Below are 15,879 nucleotides of genomic sequence, written 5' to 3'. Positions count from 1 at the left end.
ATTTCAGTAACTTTTTCAATTCATTATTCTTTATGTTTCTTAAAATCGGGGTTATACCAAAAATGTGACTTCTATTGAGGAACGGCGAAAAAAGTTACTCCAAAGTACTTAGTTAACATAGATTCTCGTAATAAAGCCTTTACGTCAATTATCTAGTCCTAGATTCGGCTGGAGCTTTACTAAAAGAGTAGGACCGTGTTGCAAGATGCAATTAATCTTGACAGTCTTTTCTAAGCACTAAAACGACTTCGATAATTTATCTCCATACAATTCATTTTCGTTAAAGTGACAATTACAATCACACAGAAGCTCTCACACGAACTAAATACGGTATAGTTACTACTCTATGAGACAGAAGCAAAACACATTTATTTTCACAGAATCTGATGTACAAATGTTAATAACTCCCACACATTTATATCTCCAAAATTCAGAATCTCGAATTTCTCACTGCTCCCCCTAAGCTTCTTCCATGGCTTCCACCTCTCTCAAATCTCTCATCCTCTTCCTCTTCCTCTCTATCTCGACAATCTCCGGTCTCAACCCCAACTCCACACAACTCAACCAGGTTTGCCAATCCTCGCCACACCCAAATGCCTGCTTCGAATCCCTCAAGCTCTCCCTCTCCATCAACATCTCTCCCAACATCCTCTCCCTCCTCCTCCAATCCCTCTCCTCCGCCCTATCCCAAGGCGCCCACCTCTCCTCCCTCCTCTCCACCGCCGCCGCGTCCAACCTCGTCGAGAAACAGCGAGGCGCCATCCAAGACTGCCGCGAGCTCCACCAGATCACATTGTCCTCTCTAAAAAAGTCCATCTCCCGACTGCCCGCCGCCGACTCCACAAAACTAGCCGACGCCCGAGCCTTCCTCAGCGCCGCCATGACCAATAAGATCACGTGCTTGGAAGGCCTGGACTCAGCCACCGGCCCGCTGAAGGCGCCGCTGCTCCAGTCCCTCTCCAGCATCGATATGCAAGTCAGAAACTCGCTGTCCATGCTGGGAGGAAAGCAGAGCAGCGGCGGCGGGAACAGGAGGCTGCTCGCCTTCCCGCGGTGGCTCTCGAGGAAGGCGAGACGGATCCTGGAAAGCTCCGGCGACGAGTACGATCCCGGCCAGGTGCTGACGGTGGCGGCGGACGGGTCAGGGAATTTCACCACGATTAGCGAGGCGATCAGTTTCTCTCCGAACAACAGCATCGACAGAGTAATCATATATGTCAGAGAGGGAGTTTATCAAGAGAACGTCGAGATTCCGAGCTGGAAGCCCAACATCGTCTTGCTCGGAGACGGCAGCGACGTCACTGTCATCACCGGCAGCAGAAGCGTGGCCGATGGATGGACTACGTTCAGATCTGCTACCCTGGGTACAAAACAGAATACTTTACCAATTTAAGTTATAATGAATTTGATTTGGAATTAGTGTAATTTGAATTTTCAGCGGTGTCTGGGGAGGGATTTCTGGCACGTGGCATAACGATCGAGAACACGGCGGGGCCCGAGAAGCACCAGGCGGTGGCCCTGCGCGTGAGCGCGGACCTGGCCGCGGTGTACAGGTGCGTGATAACGGGCTTCCAGGACACGCTGTACGTGCACTCGTTCCGCCAGTTCTACCGCGAGTGCGACGTGTACGGGACGATCGACTACGTGTTCGGGAACGCGGCCGTGGTGTTCCAAGGGTGCAACATCGTGTCGCAGCTGCCGATGCCGGGGCAGTTCACGGTCATCACGGCCCAGTCGCGCGAGAACCCGGATGAGGACACCGGGATCTCGATGCAGAATTGCTCGATTTTGGCGACGGAGGATCTGTATTCGAACCGTGGCTCGGTGAGGAGCTATCTTGGGCGGCCGTGGCGTAATTACTCGAGGGCGGTGTTTCTGGAGTCGTATATTGATGAGTTTATTGCGGCAGAGGGGTGGACTAATTGGGATGGGGACCAGGGCCTTGATACCTTGTATTATGGGGAGTATGAGAACTACGGGCCGGGCTCGGCCACGGATGGCCGGGTTTCGTGGCCGGGGTTCCATGTCATGGAGTACGAAGAGGCCTCGGGATTTACGGTATCGTCGTTTATCACCGGACAGGAGTGGCTTGATTCCACTTCGTTTCCTTACGATGATCAGGTCTGATTGCATTGTCACGTCACTTTTTCTCGATTTTCAGTGAAGCCAAGCATAAGCATGAATGTACAAAGCGATCTGCTATTAATCTCAGCATTCATGTTCCAAACTAGTCATCAACACAAGTATTTTTGTACTCTATCGGTTCTTCCGTGAATAAATGTCTTATAGTTGGCCTAATCAGATTTTTAAGACTGGTTAACTAAGAAGGAAAATGGATCAAAAAAGTTAGAGAGACCCGACTCCTACTTTTATATAATACTCCCTCCGTCTATGAAATATTATCTAAGTTTGATTCGGTGTGGGTTTTAAGAAATTATGTATTGAAAGTCTCGCATTTATATATTAATTTTATAGTATAATGTGAGTGTAAGAAATTAGTGAAAAGTGAAGTTCATTTACCAAAAAAAAAAAAAGCAAAGTGGACAACTTTTCACGGAGGATGGAATAAATTTAAAATAAAATATGAGTTAAATGAGTTAGTGGAATGTAAGGTACATTTACTAAAAATAGTACTCCCTGCGTCTCATTCAAGATGTCCACAATCTTGAATGGCACGAGGTTTTAGGTGAAGGAGTTCTGTGTGATAAAATAGAGTGTAAAAGGTGATTGAATATATTAATGAGGAGAGAGAGATTTCCTCAAAATATAGAAAGTGGACATCTTGAATAGTACAAACTAAAAAAGAAAAGTGGACATCTTGAATAGAACGGAGAGAGTAAATATGAAATTGGACATATTATTAGTGGAGGGACGAAAAAGGAAAAATGTACTCTTCCCTTAAAAATATGTGCACTTTCCATTTTCTTCCGTTCCACAAAAATATGTGCATTTCATTTATAGAAAGTTATATCAATTTAATAATATAGGTCACACTATCCATCAACGCTACTTTAACTATCATTCTCCTCCTTTCTCTTCCTTTACCATGTCATTCTCCTCCTCTCTCTTACTTTACCATCTTAATCCTTTACGAATCATCTAAGATTTGCCTACACAAATGGATGCACGTGAGTTTGGGAATATATTAGAAGATTCAAGGTAGAGTACCGACACGATATGTGGAGTATGTGCAAGTCACGTCGATTCTTTGGAGAATAAAAAATGTACTCATCAAATCACATTTAATTTACGCATTTTATGTGAATTTATGTGATTTATCATATATCTACTTGTTTAACACGAAAATGGAGTTGACTACATAAATAACCTAAATATATCCGTTTTGAAATCCGTTTGCTTTTAGTGTATTTTCGCTATGCGACCCCTATTTTTCACACGTGTACATCCAATCAACAACATGCATGGTTAAAAAGACATATATGCATCCAATTAGCAATTTGTGGGATTAAAAAGACACATTTGCTTCCACTCCCAACTGGAATACCCGCATTGAGAAAACGGTGCAGTTCGTGAAAGTTCATGACATTTAGTACCATAGTTGAAGTTCATGGGAGAAATCAGAAAAGTGGAAAGTTCATGAGTTTTGTAGGAAGTTTCCCTTAATATCAATGGAATTATTGAACATAACGTCTCTAACTATTTATACAAAACTCAAATCCATTTTGGATATAAGTTCACCAACTATGTATACAAAACTTAAATCCATTATTAAGTAAATGTCATATAAAACAATAATTAGACTTCAATCATTAACATCAAATTTAAACTCTATAAAATAGCATAATGCAATCCAATGATCAACAATTCAAGACCCAATGAAGTGCATGTTGGATCGATCACAAACCAAGAACCATCGAGGGTGTATGTTCTAGAGTAGCTTTGCTAGAGCAAAACCATGTGTAAGATATTGGGCAAAGAGATGACCTTTTGTATTGCCATTGTTTCTTCAAAGAAAAAGTTTTAGTTTAACATCAATGGAGAAACCCTAACCAATATGGTTAGTGATATTTTGGTTGAGAAAATAGGCTTACCTCTCCTGAAGCACACTGAACAGACGTCTCATGGAAGCATCCGTGTGAATGTTGGAAAACAAGTAATGGTACCTAATCGCATTAGTAAGTATGAGGAATAGGTATTGTGTCATATTATACATTATGTTCCACCTATATTTTGTTGTGTCAACAATGACAGGTGAATCAACAAGCAAAAATTGATAAGTACCTCAACAAACACTCTTTGATATTTGGCCAAAAGAAAGTTGTACTTGTTCCTTGTTCTCTTAAAGAAATACATAAAGATCAAGAGTACGTGCAATATATGCGAACAAAGGCGACAAGTGGAGGCAAAACCCAAAGTTGCAAAAGATTATGAGGCAAATAACAATAAAAGGTTACACTAGAAAGTGGAAGGAGTGAATTAGCAATCACAACAGGACAAGTAAGAAGGAAGACTTTGAGAATTTGAGATTTCTTTAAATTTATTGTAGGAAAATGCAAACATGAGATGACTCTTTAGTCAACTCAGGATCAATATATGATGCAAAGATAGATTTAGCATTCAAAGATTCAAGCGCACAGCACCACTTATCAAACAAGTCATCAATAACAAATCTATCAACAACACAAATGAGTTTCTCTATATAATCACTAAAAAGGGAGCATCAAAGGGAGATAAGGATAGTGCACTTGAATCTTAGGCAAGGAGTTCCCCAACTTGGCCTTGTTCCTCTGAATCCTTCTCAAGTGGCGTAGTTCGAACGTTTGACCATGCCTGAAACAAAAAGTATTTCAAACTATTTCACAAGAACTTTGGTTATTGTGAATCAAATGAAAGACAATGATAGAATATTGAAGATTTTCGTGTTATTGATAAAATTCTTCGTTCTTTGACGTCTAAATTTGAGCACGTCATTGCGACTATTGAAGAATCCAAAAATCTCAATACCATGTCTATTGATCAGTTGCATAGCATCATGCAAGTTCATGAGCATCATATGAAGAAAAAAAGCTACTGCTTCTCTTGAGCATATGATTCAAGAGAAGATATCAAATAACATCCATGACTTCCACCTACAAATGATTTAATCTAGGTTTGGCATTTTCTTAGCAACTATAGATTCACAAAATTTTCACCACAAATTTGAGATGATGTAGTTGCTTTATCACTTCCACCAAACCTATCCTAATATGAAGTATTTGAGTTTAATAAAATCAACATCCCCCCTTGAACTCAAATCTCCAAAGTTTTCATTCTGAGCATGAACTTCAATCTTTTAAAGATGTCGTGTTTCAATGGCTTCGTAAATATACCCGCAACTTGATCTTGTGACTAGCAACTTCGGATATATTTACGAAGCCATTGAAGCATGACGTTTTTAGAAGATTGAAGTTCATGCTCGGAATGAAGACTTTAGAGATTTGAGTTTAAGGGAGGATGTTGATTTTATCAAAGTCAAATACTTCATAATTAGGATAGCTTTTGGAGGGGATGAAGCAGCTGCATCATCTCAAATATGTGGGAAAAATTTTGTGAATCTATCATGGCTAGAAAATGCCACACCTACACTACATCATATGGAGGTGGAATATTTGGATGTATTTGATATCTTCTCTTGTAACATATGCTCGAGAGAAGCAATAGCTTTTTTCTTCATATGTTGCTCATGAACTTGCAAGCTGGTCTGCAACTGATCAATAGACATGGTACTGAGATCTTTGGATTCTTCAATAATCACAATGACGTGCTCAAATTTAGATGTCAATGAACAAAGAATTTTAACAATAACATGAAAATCTTCAATATTCTCCCATTACCTTTAATTTGTTTCACAATAACCAAAGTTCTTGTGAAATAGTCTGAAATACCTTTTGTTTCAGACATGGTCAAACGTTCGAACTCATCACGTAGGATTTGCAGTCAGACTCATATTGCTTTATCAACGTCGGTGAAAGCATTCTTCAAAATCTCCCAAGCTTGTTTTGACGTAGTGGATGTGCTTACTTTCTCGAACGTGGTTTCATCAAGACCTTGATAGGTATTGAACAACGCCTTCTTGTCTCATTTCCTCGCGTCTTTGAGGTTGTTCTTCACTTCTTCTGGTTGTTCGTCAGTGCTTCTTCTGTCTGAGGAGACGGGTTCAACATAACCATCTTGAACAATATCCCACGTGCCTCGTGATTGCAATACGACTCGCATTTGAATACCCCAATTCCCATAGTTGTGTTTCTCTAATTTGGGAATTTGAGGTTGAACCATGTTCAACGTTACCCCATAATATCAAATTTGTTGGATATTTAACACAAAATATAGAAACACTCAGGGATGTAATATTGAGGATAATTGAAATAAACTTCTCACAAAGAGTTTATACAAAATACACAAAAAAAAGGAGGTACTTCAGCACTACAAATTTTATCTCTCTATTTATGAGCTTACGGCTCTTTCTCTTACGCACACTCTCATATCTAATTTTTTGATATGCAACACAGTGAACACAAATAGGCTATTTATAGGGAAATAAAGTGCTAGCTAAATTACACATATACTACCTCCGTCCCACTTAAAATGCAACATTTGGGAATCGGCACGAGATTTTATGTAGTGTTGTTTTGTGAGTTAATGAAGAGAGAGTAAAATAAGAAAGATGAAAAGTAGAGATAGAATTATTTATATTTTAGAAAACGTTTCATTTTTAATGGGATAACCAAAAAAGAAATACGTTTCATTTTTAATTGGACAGAGGGAATACTACATATCCTATTCATCATCATTATTGGATATGTGATTTCATTTGCTTAATTGAGAAGATATCAAATAATATCCATAAATTCCACCTCCATATAATGTAGCATAGGTGTGGCATTTTATTAGCCATAATAGATTCCCAAAAATTTTACCACAAATTTGAGATGATGCAGCTGCTTCATCACCACCACCAAAACCTATCTTAATTACTATTTACTTGGTTTTGAATTGAATTTGGGATGAAAAAGCTGAATACTTAATTTGGCCTTTGTAGGATTTGTTACTCGTCGAAATGGTTGTAGTGTGTATATAAGTGTAATCTGGTTTTATTTCAGTGAACAAACTCTAGGCATAAACTTGGATAAAGCTTGATTGAAAGCTACCTACATTTGATGATTTGATCATTGAAGAATCTGAAAAGGACAAATTAAGTGCTAGCATGTTAATAACTATAGGTTTTAGTGTAATTGTCAATTTGTCATAATCACATTGGTGGTTATAGTGATTGCCTATACATAAAAAAAAAAAAATAGATGACTTATTTGTCAATCACTTGTTTCGTTGAGACTCCGAGCTTGATTTGAGAGCATCCTCATCCGTGCTCTTATTTAAGAGCACATAAATAAGAGTATGAAGGTGGGCCGAGGCTCAATTTTACTCCCTATCCTTAGTCAAGAGCACAACATCAACATACATGCTTTTATGCAAGGACAAGCTCAAGGGTCTCACCATTCTATCATTCAATTTAAATTCTTCAATTATTAAAAACATTTCTACAATATAAAATTACATTAAAATATAAAAACTACATAATTAAATCCTAAAAAATAAAAATTACATAACTAAAATCCTAAAAAATAAAAATACATAGAGAATGGTTGTGAGCTGAACCATTCGTGCTTCCAACCGCGGGAGTCGAATGGGTGATCGCCGGAGCCGGACATTGCTTTTTTAAGAGTGAAAGATTGAGAATTGATGAGAGAATATAGATGTGAGAATTGTGTAGTGTGGTGGGAATTTTTTTGTGTTGAAGTGGGGGTATTTATAGATAAAAATGTGAATTTTTGGAAAAAAAAATATAAAAACAAATTAAAAGTGTGTAGAAAAAGGATATAATTTATTGGGAAGTTGGAAAATATTTTTTTTTATTTAAAAACAAATTTTTATAGTATTAAATTTCGCATTTAAAAAAAAAACGAAAATGCTAAGAGCTAAGCCGATGGCCAATCGCAGCCCACCATGTCAGCCTGCTCAGCGGCACAGACATGCTCTTATTTAAAAGCACCGCCCTGCCATTGGCACAGACGGACAACGTGCAGCGGCGAGCAGCGGCACGGACGTCGTCCGTCGGCAAGGACGACCACTGCAGATGCTTTGAGATCCTCTTTCGACTTTTCATTCTACTCCTTCCATCCCATGGTAGTAGAACATTTTCTTTTACACGGACATAAGAAAAATGTATGTAATTAAACAAAAAAGGTAATAAAATAGGAAAGAGAAAAAAACAGAAAGAATAAAGTAAGAAAAGTAAGAGTGAGAAAATGTTATTCTTTACCAAAAAAAGAAATAACTCTATTACTATGAAATACTTAAATTAAAAATGACTCTACTAGTAGGCCTGCTTATTCGGCCGGTTCCGGTTCTAACCGGACCGGTTGACCGGTTAATCGGTTTTAAATTTTCATAAATTCAAGAACCGGAACCGGAACTGATCGGTTCTGGTTTGAAACCGGTCGATTCTGGTTCCGAACCGGAACCGATGTGTAATTTTAATCCGAATTTATTTATAATTTTAAATAGTTCAATACTAAAAAAATAATAATCCAACATCTAGAATCATAACAAATAATACCTAAAAATTAAAATATAAACACAAAATACAAACCAACAATACAATAATATTCATATATGGATAAGAGTGATGCCAAGTGTAGTAGGTCGAGTCGGACTAGTTTATGTTAGCAATTTTTTACTAATACAAAAATAGGAGTTCTAAACTTTAGCAATTTTTTTTAAAAAAATGAGTTTTAAAATTGAATTTCATTTTTCCTTTTTTGGCTAAACATAGTATTCATTGGAATTTCCAATACTAATTGATATTGTTGTGACTATTTGGTTTATACCGGAACACTTAATAAATTATTCACAAATATGTTAAAATCGTATGTTAAATGAATTGTTACATAAATTTGTAATAAATATATCATATGAAATGATATTGTATTTGTATAAGTTCTTTTGAAAACTAAAAACAAACTTATGATGTTCTACTCATTGTAGTTAGTTCATAAAAAATGGATTAGAGAAATAATTATAGATTCAAAGTATCACAGATTAAACATTTAAATCTAAAAATCACTCAATCTTTCAAACTATTTTACTTTAATTCAAACTTAATTCAATAAATTAGATTTTTTAGTATATTAAATTATAAAAAAATAAAATTGAATTATAATCCGGTTCCCGGTTAGGAACCGGTCGGTTCCGGTTATGAACCGGAATCGGTGTTATTTAAAAAGTTGGAACCGGTACCGGAATCGGAACCGGATTCCGGTTCCGGTTCCTCAATTAACCGGTCAATTCCGGTTCCGGTTCCGGTTAACCGAGAACCGGAGAACCGTTTAAGCACTCCTATCTACTAGTACTACTATGGAACGGAGAAAGTACTATATCCTAGGGTTGTGCCCTTTTCAATGAACCTTTCAAATTATTATTAGAAGAGCTAGTTATGTAGCAAGAGCTTTAGTTTGAGCTTTGGCGGCACTAACATAAATTATGTTGTATCATAAATGTCACGACAATCTGTATCTAATTTTAAGTCGTACGCGTACATGTGACACTAAATCGATTTCCACTTAGAGCACCCGTTCGGTTCACGGAATTAGAATTGGAATTGAAATTAGAACTCTATGGAAGGAATTGAATTATAATTCTATTTCTAATTCTAACTCAATTCCAAATTTTTTGTTTGATGGAATTAAAGAATTGATATGAAATTATATTATAATTCCTAATTCTTTGTTTGGTAACTTAAAATAAAAAATCTATGTATTTTAGTGGAACCTAACAACGGAATTAAAATTCTAGGTTCCAATTCCAATTTCAAGACCCGAATTCCACCGTACCGAACAGACCCTAACAGAAATGAGATGCTTGTACCGTTGTACGCACAAGTTAAACTCCTTTCACATTTTTCTTCTTTCTTTATATAAAAAAGAAGAAGCTTAGATTAGGCTCCTCGATTTGGTATTTTTTCTAATTTTGTCCCATGTATTGGGGCCTCCATAAATCTGTTTACATGTACTAATAATTTTTAGCCCATTAGTGAAGCCCAAATCCAAAGGCCCAGGAAAGTGTAGGCTGCTTACGGGAGAAGCTTCTTCATCGCATTTCAATTCCAATTTCATCTTCTTTTCGCGCCTTCCCAAATCTTTTCAAATACCTCTCTCTCACTCGCTCGTTTTGAGAAGCCGACGCCATTGATGGATCAGCAAGGAAGGAAGAGGGCTTTAGAGCTAGAACAGCCAGAGGAATCGGAAGATATTCAGAACGGCCCTTACCATGTTGAACAACTTCAGGTCATCCATTTTTCCCCAATTTTCCCGCTTTCCTTTTTCTGGGTTTTTCGTGGGCTTTCTTCAATTCACTGAAATGCAAGTATAATTTTGAAGTTCCCACCTTTTAATCCTCTTCAATTTTGTTTTTAGAATTTATCCCTATCATTTCCTCGGCGCCAATTTTTTTTTAATTGAGTTTCGAGAACTCGGCATTCGTAGATTTTACTGAAATCAACAAAGGGGTTCTTGCAATTTCTTGGTAATGGGTTAATTTTGTGCCGGTATTGGATTTGGGAGAAGGGAGATTTCTGGGATTTCATAATTAATGATGGTTCATATGCTAATTACCGGGACCGGCTCTTGTATTTTCATAGTATTATTATTGTTATCTTGGATTTTGGTATTGAATTGGTAGGTTATCTGTTTGTGAAATACTTGTAAAATATCAAACATTTAAGAGGCACAAAGAGAGGATGGCCTTCTTTGTATGTGATGTCTCCCAAAGGCTGAACATTGATAGCATTCCTCATTTCTTGCAAGGAATCTTTATGTTGCTTTATTGTTTTCTCTAGGCGTCCGGAATTGCTGCTATCGACATCAAAAAGCTTAAAGATGCAGGGTTGTGCACTGTAGAATCAGTGGCATACGCTCCAAGGAAAGAGCTTCTGCAAATAAAAGGAATTAGTGATGCAAAAGTTGATAAGATCATTGAGGCAGGCACGTTTTCTTGCACATAATGTGATATTCTTTGATGGGTCTCAATTTCTTTCTAAATCAGCACCTTTAATTTACACTGTTTGGTTAATATTTTAACAGCTTCGAAATTGGTTCCGTTGGGCTTCACAAGTGCCACCCAACTACACGCCCAAAGGCTTGAAATAATTCAAATAACATCTGGATCTAAAGAACTGGACCGAGTTTTAGAAGGTGAGCTTTCATTGACCATAAAAATAAATGTATTGTCTTGCAACTGCGCATCCTCATGTTGATTCTTTTCACAGGTGGTGTTGAAACAGGTTCTATAACTGAATTATATGGGGAGTTCCGCTCTGGAAAGACTCAACTATGTCATACACTCTGTGTGACTTGCCAAGTAAGATCATGTGAAGTTGTGAACTGAATTGTAGTAGTACTATAAGATAACATGCGCCAATTGTTCAACTTGAGCAATATTGATTACGACTTGTCAAAAGTGATGGTCAACTAAATATTTGAATAAGATTAATGAAGCTAGTTTGTTAAGTACCTTTGTCGGTGTCTTATAGGATTCCTTCTTGCCCATTCTATCATTTTTTTGGATTGACAACGTACTAATTTGTGACTGCAACTGTTTTTCAGCTTCCATTAGATCAAGGTGGCGGTGAGGGGAAAGCTATGTACATTGACGCTGAAGGGACATTCAGACCACAGAGATTACTTCAAATAGCTGAGAGGTTAGTATTGCTTTCTGTAGAACAACACTTTGCTATCTCTTATTTATACATGCTTTGAATCACCTGAAGTGCTCAAATATGTAGGTTCGGGCTGAATGGTGCTGATGTTTTAGAGAATGTGGCCTATGCCCGAGCTTATAACACTGACCATCAGTCGAGGCTTCTGCTTGAAGCTGCATCAATGATGGTAGAAACAAGGTATTTGCTTACTGTGCTTGCGTACAAGCCTGATCCCTATACAAGCCTGATCCCTAGTGATTACTTCTATATTGGACGTTTTTATACAAATTCCAAGTATTCCTTGATTACTAAGCAGCAGACATATCTCAAAATGAATGTGTTGTGTTTGTTAGAACCATCTTTTTTTTAATGAGATATATTGAAATAAATGTTTTTGATAATGCAGGTTTGCCCTCATGATTGTAGATAGTGCTACTGCTCTTTATAGGACAGATTTCTCCGGAAGAGGGGAATTGTCAGCTAGGCAAATGCATCTTGCAAAGTTCTTGAGGAGCCTTCAGAAGCTAGCCGATGAGGTTGTATATATATGCCTGATACTGAGCTCGTGTATAGGCATACTTAGTAAATTCTTGATTTTGTTGTTGCAGTTTGGGATTGCTGTTGTTATAACTAACCAAGTTGTGGCACAAGTGGATGGCACAGCAGTTTTTGCTGGTCCTCAAAGCAAACCCATAGGTGGCAACATCATGGCACATGCTACAACAACAAGGTTGAGTTTTTGAGTCTTTTTTGTCAAGGATTTATGTCATTTGAATGTTTAATTAGTGAATAAGTGACTTTGTGGTGACAGACTAGCTTTGAGGAAAGGAAGGGGAGAGGAGCGTATATGCAAAGTAGTGAGCTCGCCGTGTCTCGCGGAGGCTGAAGCCAGATTTCAGATTAGTACAGATGGAGTAACAGATGTTAAGGATTAGTGCATATCTCTGTATCTCAAACAAACAAGAACTCACTGCCTTTATTCACGTCCAAATCCTTAAAATGATCATTTTTTTGGCAATGAATTAGCCCCACTCGGGCTTTTATAAGCAATTTGAAGTAAATAAATTCAATTTTTAGCAGTTACTAGAAATGAATTCACCATCAGTCTAACCATATGACATACTATGTCACAGACTCACAGTGTATCTTCTGAACCATCAACTCCAGTTCAGCAATCAGTTTTCTACATTCATCTGCGTTTTTTGCCTGAACCTCAATGAAAAAGACATGCCCTGCTGGCTGCTACTGACCTATGAAACTCTAAATCACAGAAACCAGATAAAGAATAAGCAGACTTTTCTTATAATCCTAACTCCTAAAAAATCTTTTTGTATCCACTCCTCCATGTAATAGTTGAACTCAAAAGCATTGATGGTGGAAGACGGAATGGACATACCGGAAACATGCAATCATCCTCCTTAAACTGCATCGAAGACAACAAGTCGTTCTAGAGAATTAGATGGACACTTCCTTTCTAGTTTTACAAAATGATAGTACTAAATAAATTAGCAAAAATGCGTAGTACAAAAAGACTAATCAATAATCCAAACATTTCCATTTTCTTAAGTTGAAGGGTTTAGGTATTTTCTTAGTGTATTCTAGTAGAGTTCATTGAAATATGTAGTAGGAGTAGCATTTACCAAAATCATGTACATTAACAATATAGTGAAATTATCTCACTGCCTAAAATATGAGAAGAAGGGGTCAAGCTTGATGAGATCTAGCCAGCATATAATGTACTAGGAGGCTTATCTGAATTCATAAAGCAAACCGATAATATAGTTTCTTTTTTATTCTTTTTATCCAATAAGCATAATTTTTAAAGGTTATTGTGGACTTAAACCTAAGAGCTGTGGCCTCCGACACTAACACACCAGGCCAATGCACACTATTCATGAGTCCAATAAATGCCGGTTAAATTCCATTTACAAGAGTAGTGTATTAACATTTAGGAAAGTGCATGAGCAGGAAAACAAGCCGTAATAAGAAAGAAATAGACAAATAAGATAGTGCCGCGGTGATGAAAATTTCAAAGTATGAAAGAATAAAAAAAGAAGTAGTCCATTGGTGGAAACGCCCTCGCCCTTTTAAGTATTTACTATGTTGCACTTTGATTAAAGTAAAGCAGCTCAAAGATGGCGATTCTTGTGTGGCTTCTGCTGCCCGTCTTATTTACGGATTATACAGTAGCAGAGAAACAGTCTGCGTTTTTCATATTCGGAGACTCAACTGTCGATGCCGGCAACAATAATTTCATCCAAACCATACCGGAAAACAAAGCTAACTACGACCCGTACGGTCGGAACGCCCCTTTTCAGGGCCCCACAGGCCGCTTCTCCGACGGTCTCATCGTCGTTGATTACTTAGGTAAGTATACACCTTCATCATATTACATATATATAGACTATATTATGGAGAGTAGGGGATTGATGTGATAGAATGTTAACTAATTGCCAATTTAGAACTTCGAACTTCAATTATGTATATTAATATTATCAACACATACGTAACTTTATCAATACAAAATGTAAATTTAAATATCAATAAAAAGACATAAGTATATCAACATTCTTATGTGTTGATAATTTTAACATACAAAATTGAGATTCTAGATTGAAAATTAGTTAGCATTTTAACGCGGCCCCAATGGAGGAGTAGGTTGTTTTATTTGATTTAATTTGATTTTCATACAATTACTATTATATGCAGCTGAATATGCTAAGCTGCCTATGATTCCACCATTCTTGGATCCATCTACATCTGATGATCTTAGCCATGGTGCTAACTTTGCATCCGGTGGGAGTGGAATTCTGTCTACTACAAATGAGGGACAGGTAACATACACACAGATTGGATATTCATAATATTGATCATGTCATGTGTGTGTAAATTAAGTGTGATGATATTGATATACATAGGCGATCGATCTAAACACGCAACTGAAATATTTTGAACAAGTGGCGGAGAGTTTGACGACGAAAATGGGAGCGTCGGAAGCAGAACAAATCATATCGAATGCAGTTTACTATTTTAGCATCGGAAGCAACGACTATTTAGGGGGTTATCTTGCGAACCCTAACATGCAACAACTCTATCATCCCGAACAATATGTCGGGATGGTGTTAGGAAATTTGACATCCTCAATACAAGTAAGTCCTTTCTAGCTACTTATATTTTCCTAGATAAAATAGTACTAAGATATAATCTAGGATTAAGTTGTGAGATTATTTTAATTGGACGAGGTTGGCTATGACTAATTATTAAATAATTTGCAGGAATTGTACAAGAAAGGTGCAAGGAAATTCGGGTTTTTGGGGCTGTCCCCGCTAGGATGTTTGCCAGTTATGAGATCAATTGCTCAAGAAGGATGTTTTGAGCAAGCTAATTCACTTGCATTAGCACATAACAATGCCTTAACAACTCTTCTCAATAATCTCGAATACCTTCTCAAAGATTTCAAGTATAGCAACTCCGATTTCTACACTTGGCTTCTTCAACGGATCAACGATCCATCCACCTACGGTAATTCAAACATACCATCTATGTTCCAACATCAGTTATGAGAATAACTGGTGTAGGATATATAGACTAAATTGACACTCTCTCCTATCAGACTAGTCTTTTGGACTGAGTTCTTATTTGATCTATATGAATCTAGCTACCTATCTGAATTAAAATTAAAATTAAATAATTGTATATACTTTGTGATAGGTTTCAAAGAAGGTAAAAATGCATGCTGCGGATCAGGCCCATTTGGGGGAATATTCAGTTGCGGAGGGATGAAGGAGACGACGGCTTATGATCTGTGCGAGGAAGCCGACGACTATGTCTGGTGGGATTCTTTTCATCCAACTCAAAGGATTCATCAACACTTTGCTCAAGCTCTTTGGGACGGTCCACAGACAACTGCAACTCTCGGGCCCTATAGTCTCCGCGATCTCTTCTTCGGTCCCACCACCATTGCTGATGTAGTTGATGCTGATCACCCTACATTTTGATCAACATCAATCATGCATCTAAAGACAATGCAGGTCCAGACATGGTTATCCAAGAAAAAATAATGTGCGAAGACGTATAGAAGTTGTTGAATATATGAAATAGGCATAAATAATGTTTGGATGAGA

The 15,879-nt window shown here is 37.5% G+C and overlaps 3 protein-coding genes across 3 annotated transcripts; all 3 read left to right on the top strand.

Annotated features, from left to right (window-relative positions):
- The first annotated feature begins 300 nt into the window (after positions 1–300).
- Positions 301–2,298, top strand: LOC125191209 (putative pectinesterase/pectinesterase inhibitor 12). The gene is made up of 2 exons (XM_048088719.2): positions 301–1,364; positions 1,439–2,298. Exons 1-2 carry the CDS (start codon positions 473–475, stop codon positions 2,125–2,127), a joined length of 1,581 nt encoding a protein of 526 aa, XP_047944676.1. The 5' UTR covers positions 301–472; the 3' UTR covers positions 2,128–2,298.
- A 7,880-nt stretch (positions 2,299–10,178) lies between these two features.
- Positions 10,179–12,801, top strand: RAD51 (RAS associated with diabetes protein 51). The gene is made up of 9 exons (XM_048088058.2): positions 10,179–10,343; positions 10,895–11,039; positions 11,139–11,249; positions 11,324–11,415; positions 11,661–11,755; positions 11,840–11,953; positions 12,162–12,291; positions 12,364–12,485; positions 12,567–12,801. Exons 1-9 carry the CDS (start codon positions 10,248–10,250, stop codon positions 12,688–12,690), a joined length of 1,029 nt encoding a protein of 342 aa, XP_047944015.1. The 5' UTR covers positions 10,179–10,247; the 3' UTR covers positions 12,691–12,801.
- A 974-nt stretch (positions 12,802–13,775) lies between these two features.
- On the top strand, positions 13,776–15,879 carry LOC125189551 (GDSL esterase/lipase 1-like). The gene is made up of 6 exons (XM_048086817.2): positions 13,776–13,789; positions 13,884–14,122; positions 14,465–14,589; positions 14,674–14,904; positions 15,031–15,277; positions 15,467–15,879. Exons 1-6 carry the CDS (start codon positions 13,776–13,778, stop codon positions 15,751–15,753), a joined length of 1,143 nt encoding a protein of 380 aa, XP_047942774.2. The 3' UTR covers positions 15,754–15,879.

Source organism: Salvia hispanica, chromosome 5, assembly GCF_029641045.1.
Source record: "Salvia hispanica isolate PSC_SH4W2 chromosome 5, Shi_PSC_v1, whole genome shotgun sequence".
Taxonomy (NCBI): domain Eukaryota; kingdom Viridiplantae; phylum Streptophyta; class Magnoliopsida; order Lamiales; family Lamiaceae; genus Salvia; species Salvia hispanica.
This window is presented reverse-complemented; position numbering and strand designations above follow the sequence as displayed.

Coding starts and splice junctions, on each gene's coding strand:
- RAD51 (XM_048088058.2), top strand. CDS start 10,248: ATGGATCAGCAAGGAAGGAAGAGGGCTTTAGAGCTAGAACAGCCAGAG. Junction 11,040..11,138: donor TGATAAGATCATTGAGGCAG/GCACGTTTTCTT, acceptor ATATTTTAACAG/CTTCGAAATTGGTTCCGTTG. Junction 12,486..12,566: donor GCACATGCTACAACAACAAG/GTTGAGTTTTTG, acceptor TTGTGGTGACAG/ACTAGCTTTGAGGAAAGGAA.
- LOC125189551 (XM_048086817.2), top strand. Junction 14,905..15,030: donor ATTTGACATCCTCAATACAA/GTAAGTCCTTTC, acceptor AATAATTTGCAG/GAATTGTACAAGAAAGGTGC. Junction 15,278..15,466: donor CAACGATCCATCCACCTACG/GTAATTCAAACA, acceptor ACTTTGTGATAG/GTTTCAAAGAAGGTAAAAAT.
- LOC125191209 (XM_048088719.2), top strand. CDS start 473: ATGGCTTCCACCTCTCTCAAATCTCTCATCCTCTTCCTCTTCCTCTCT. Junction 1,365..1,438: donor GTTCAGATCTGCTACCCTGG/GTACAAAACAGA, acceptor TTGAATTTTCAG/CGGTGTCTGGGGAGGGATTT.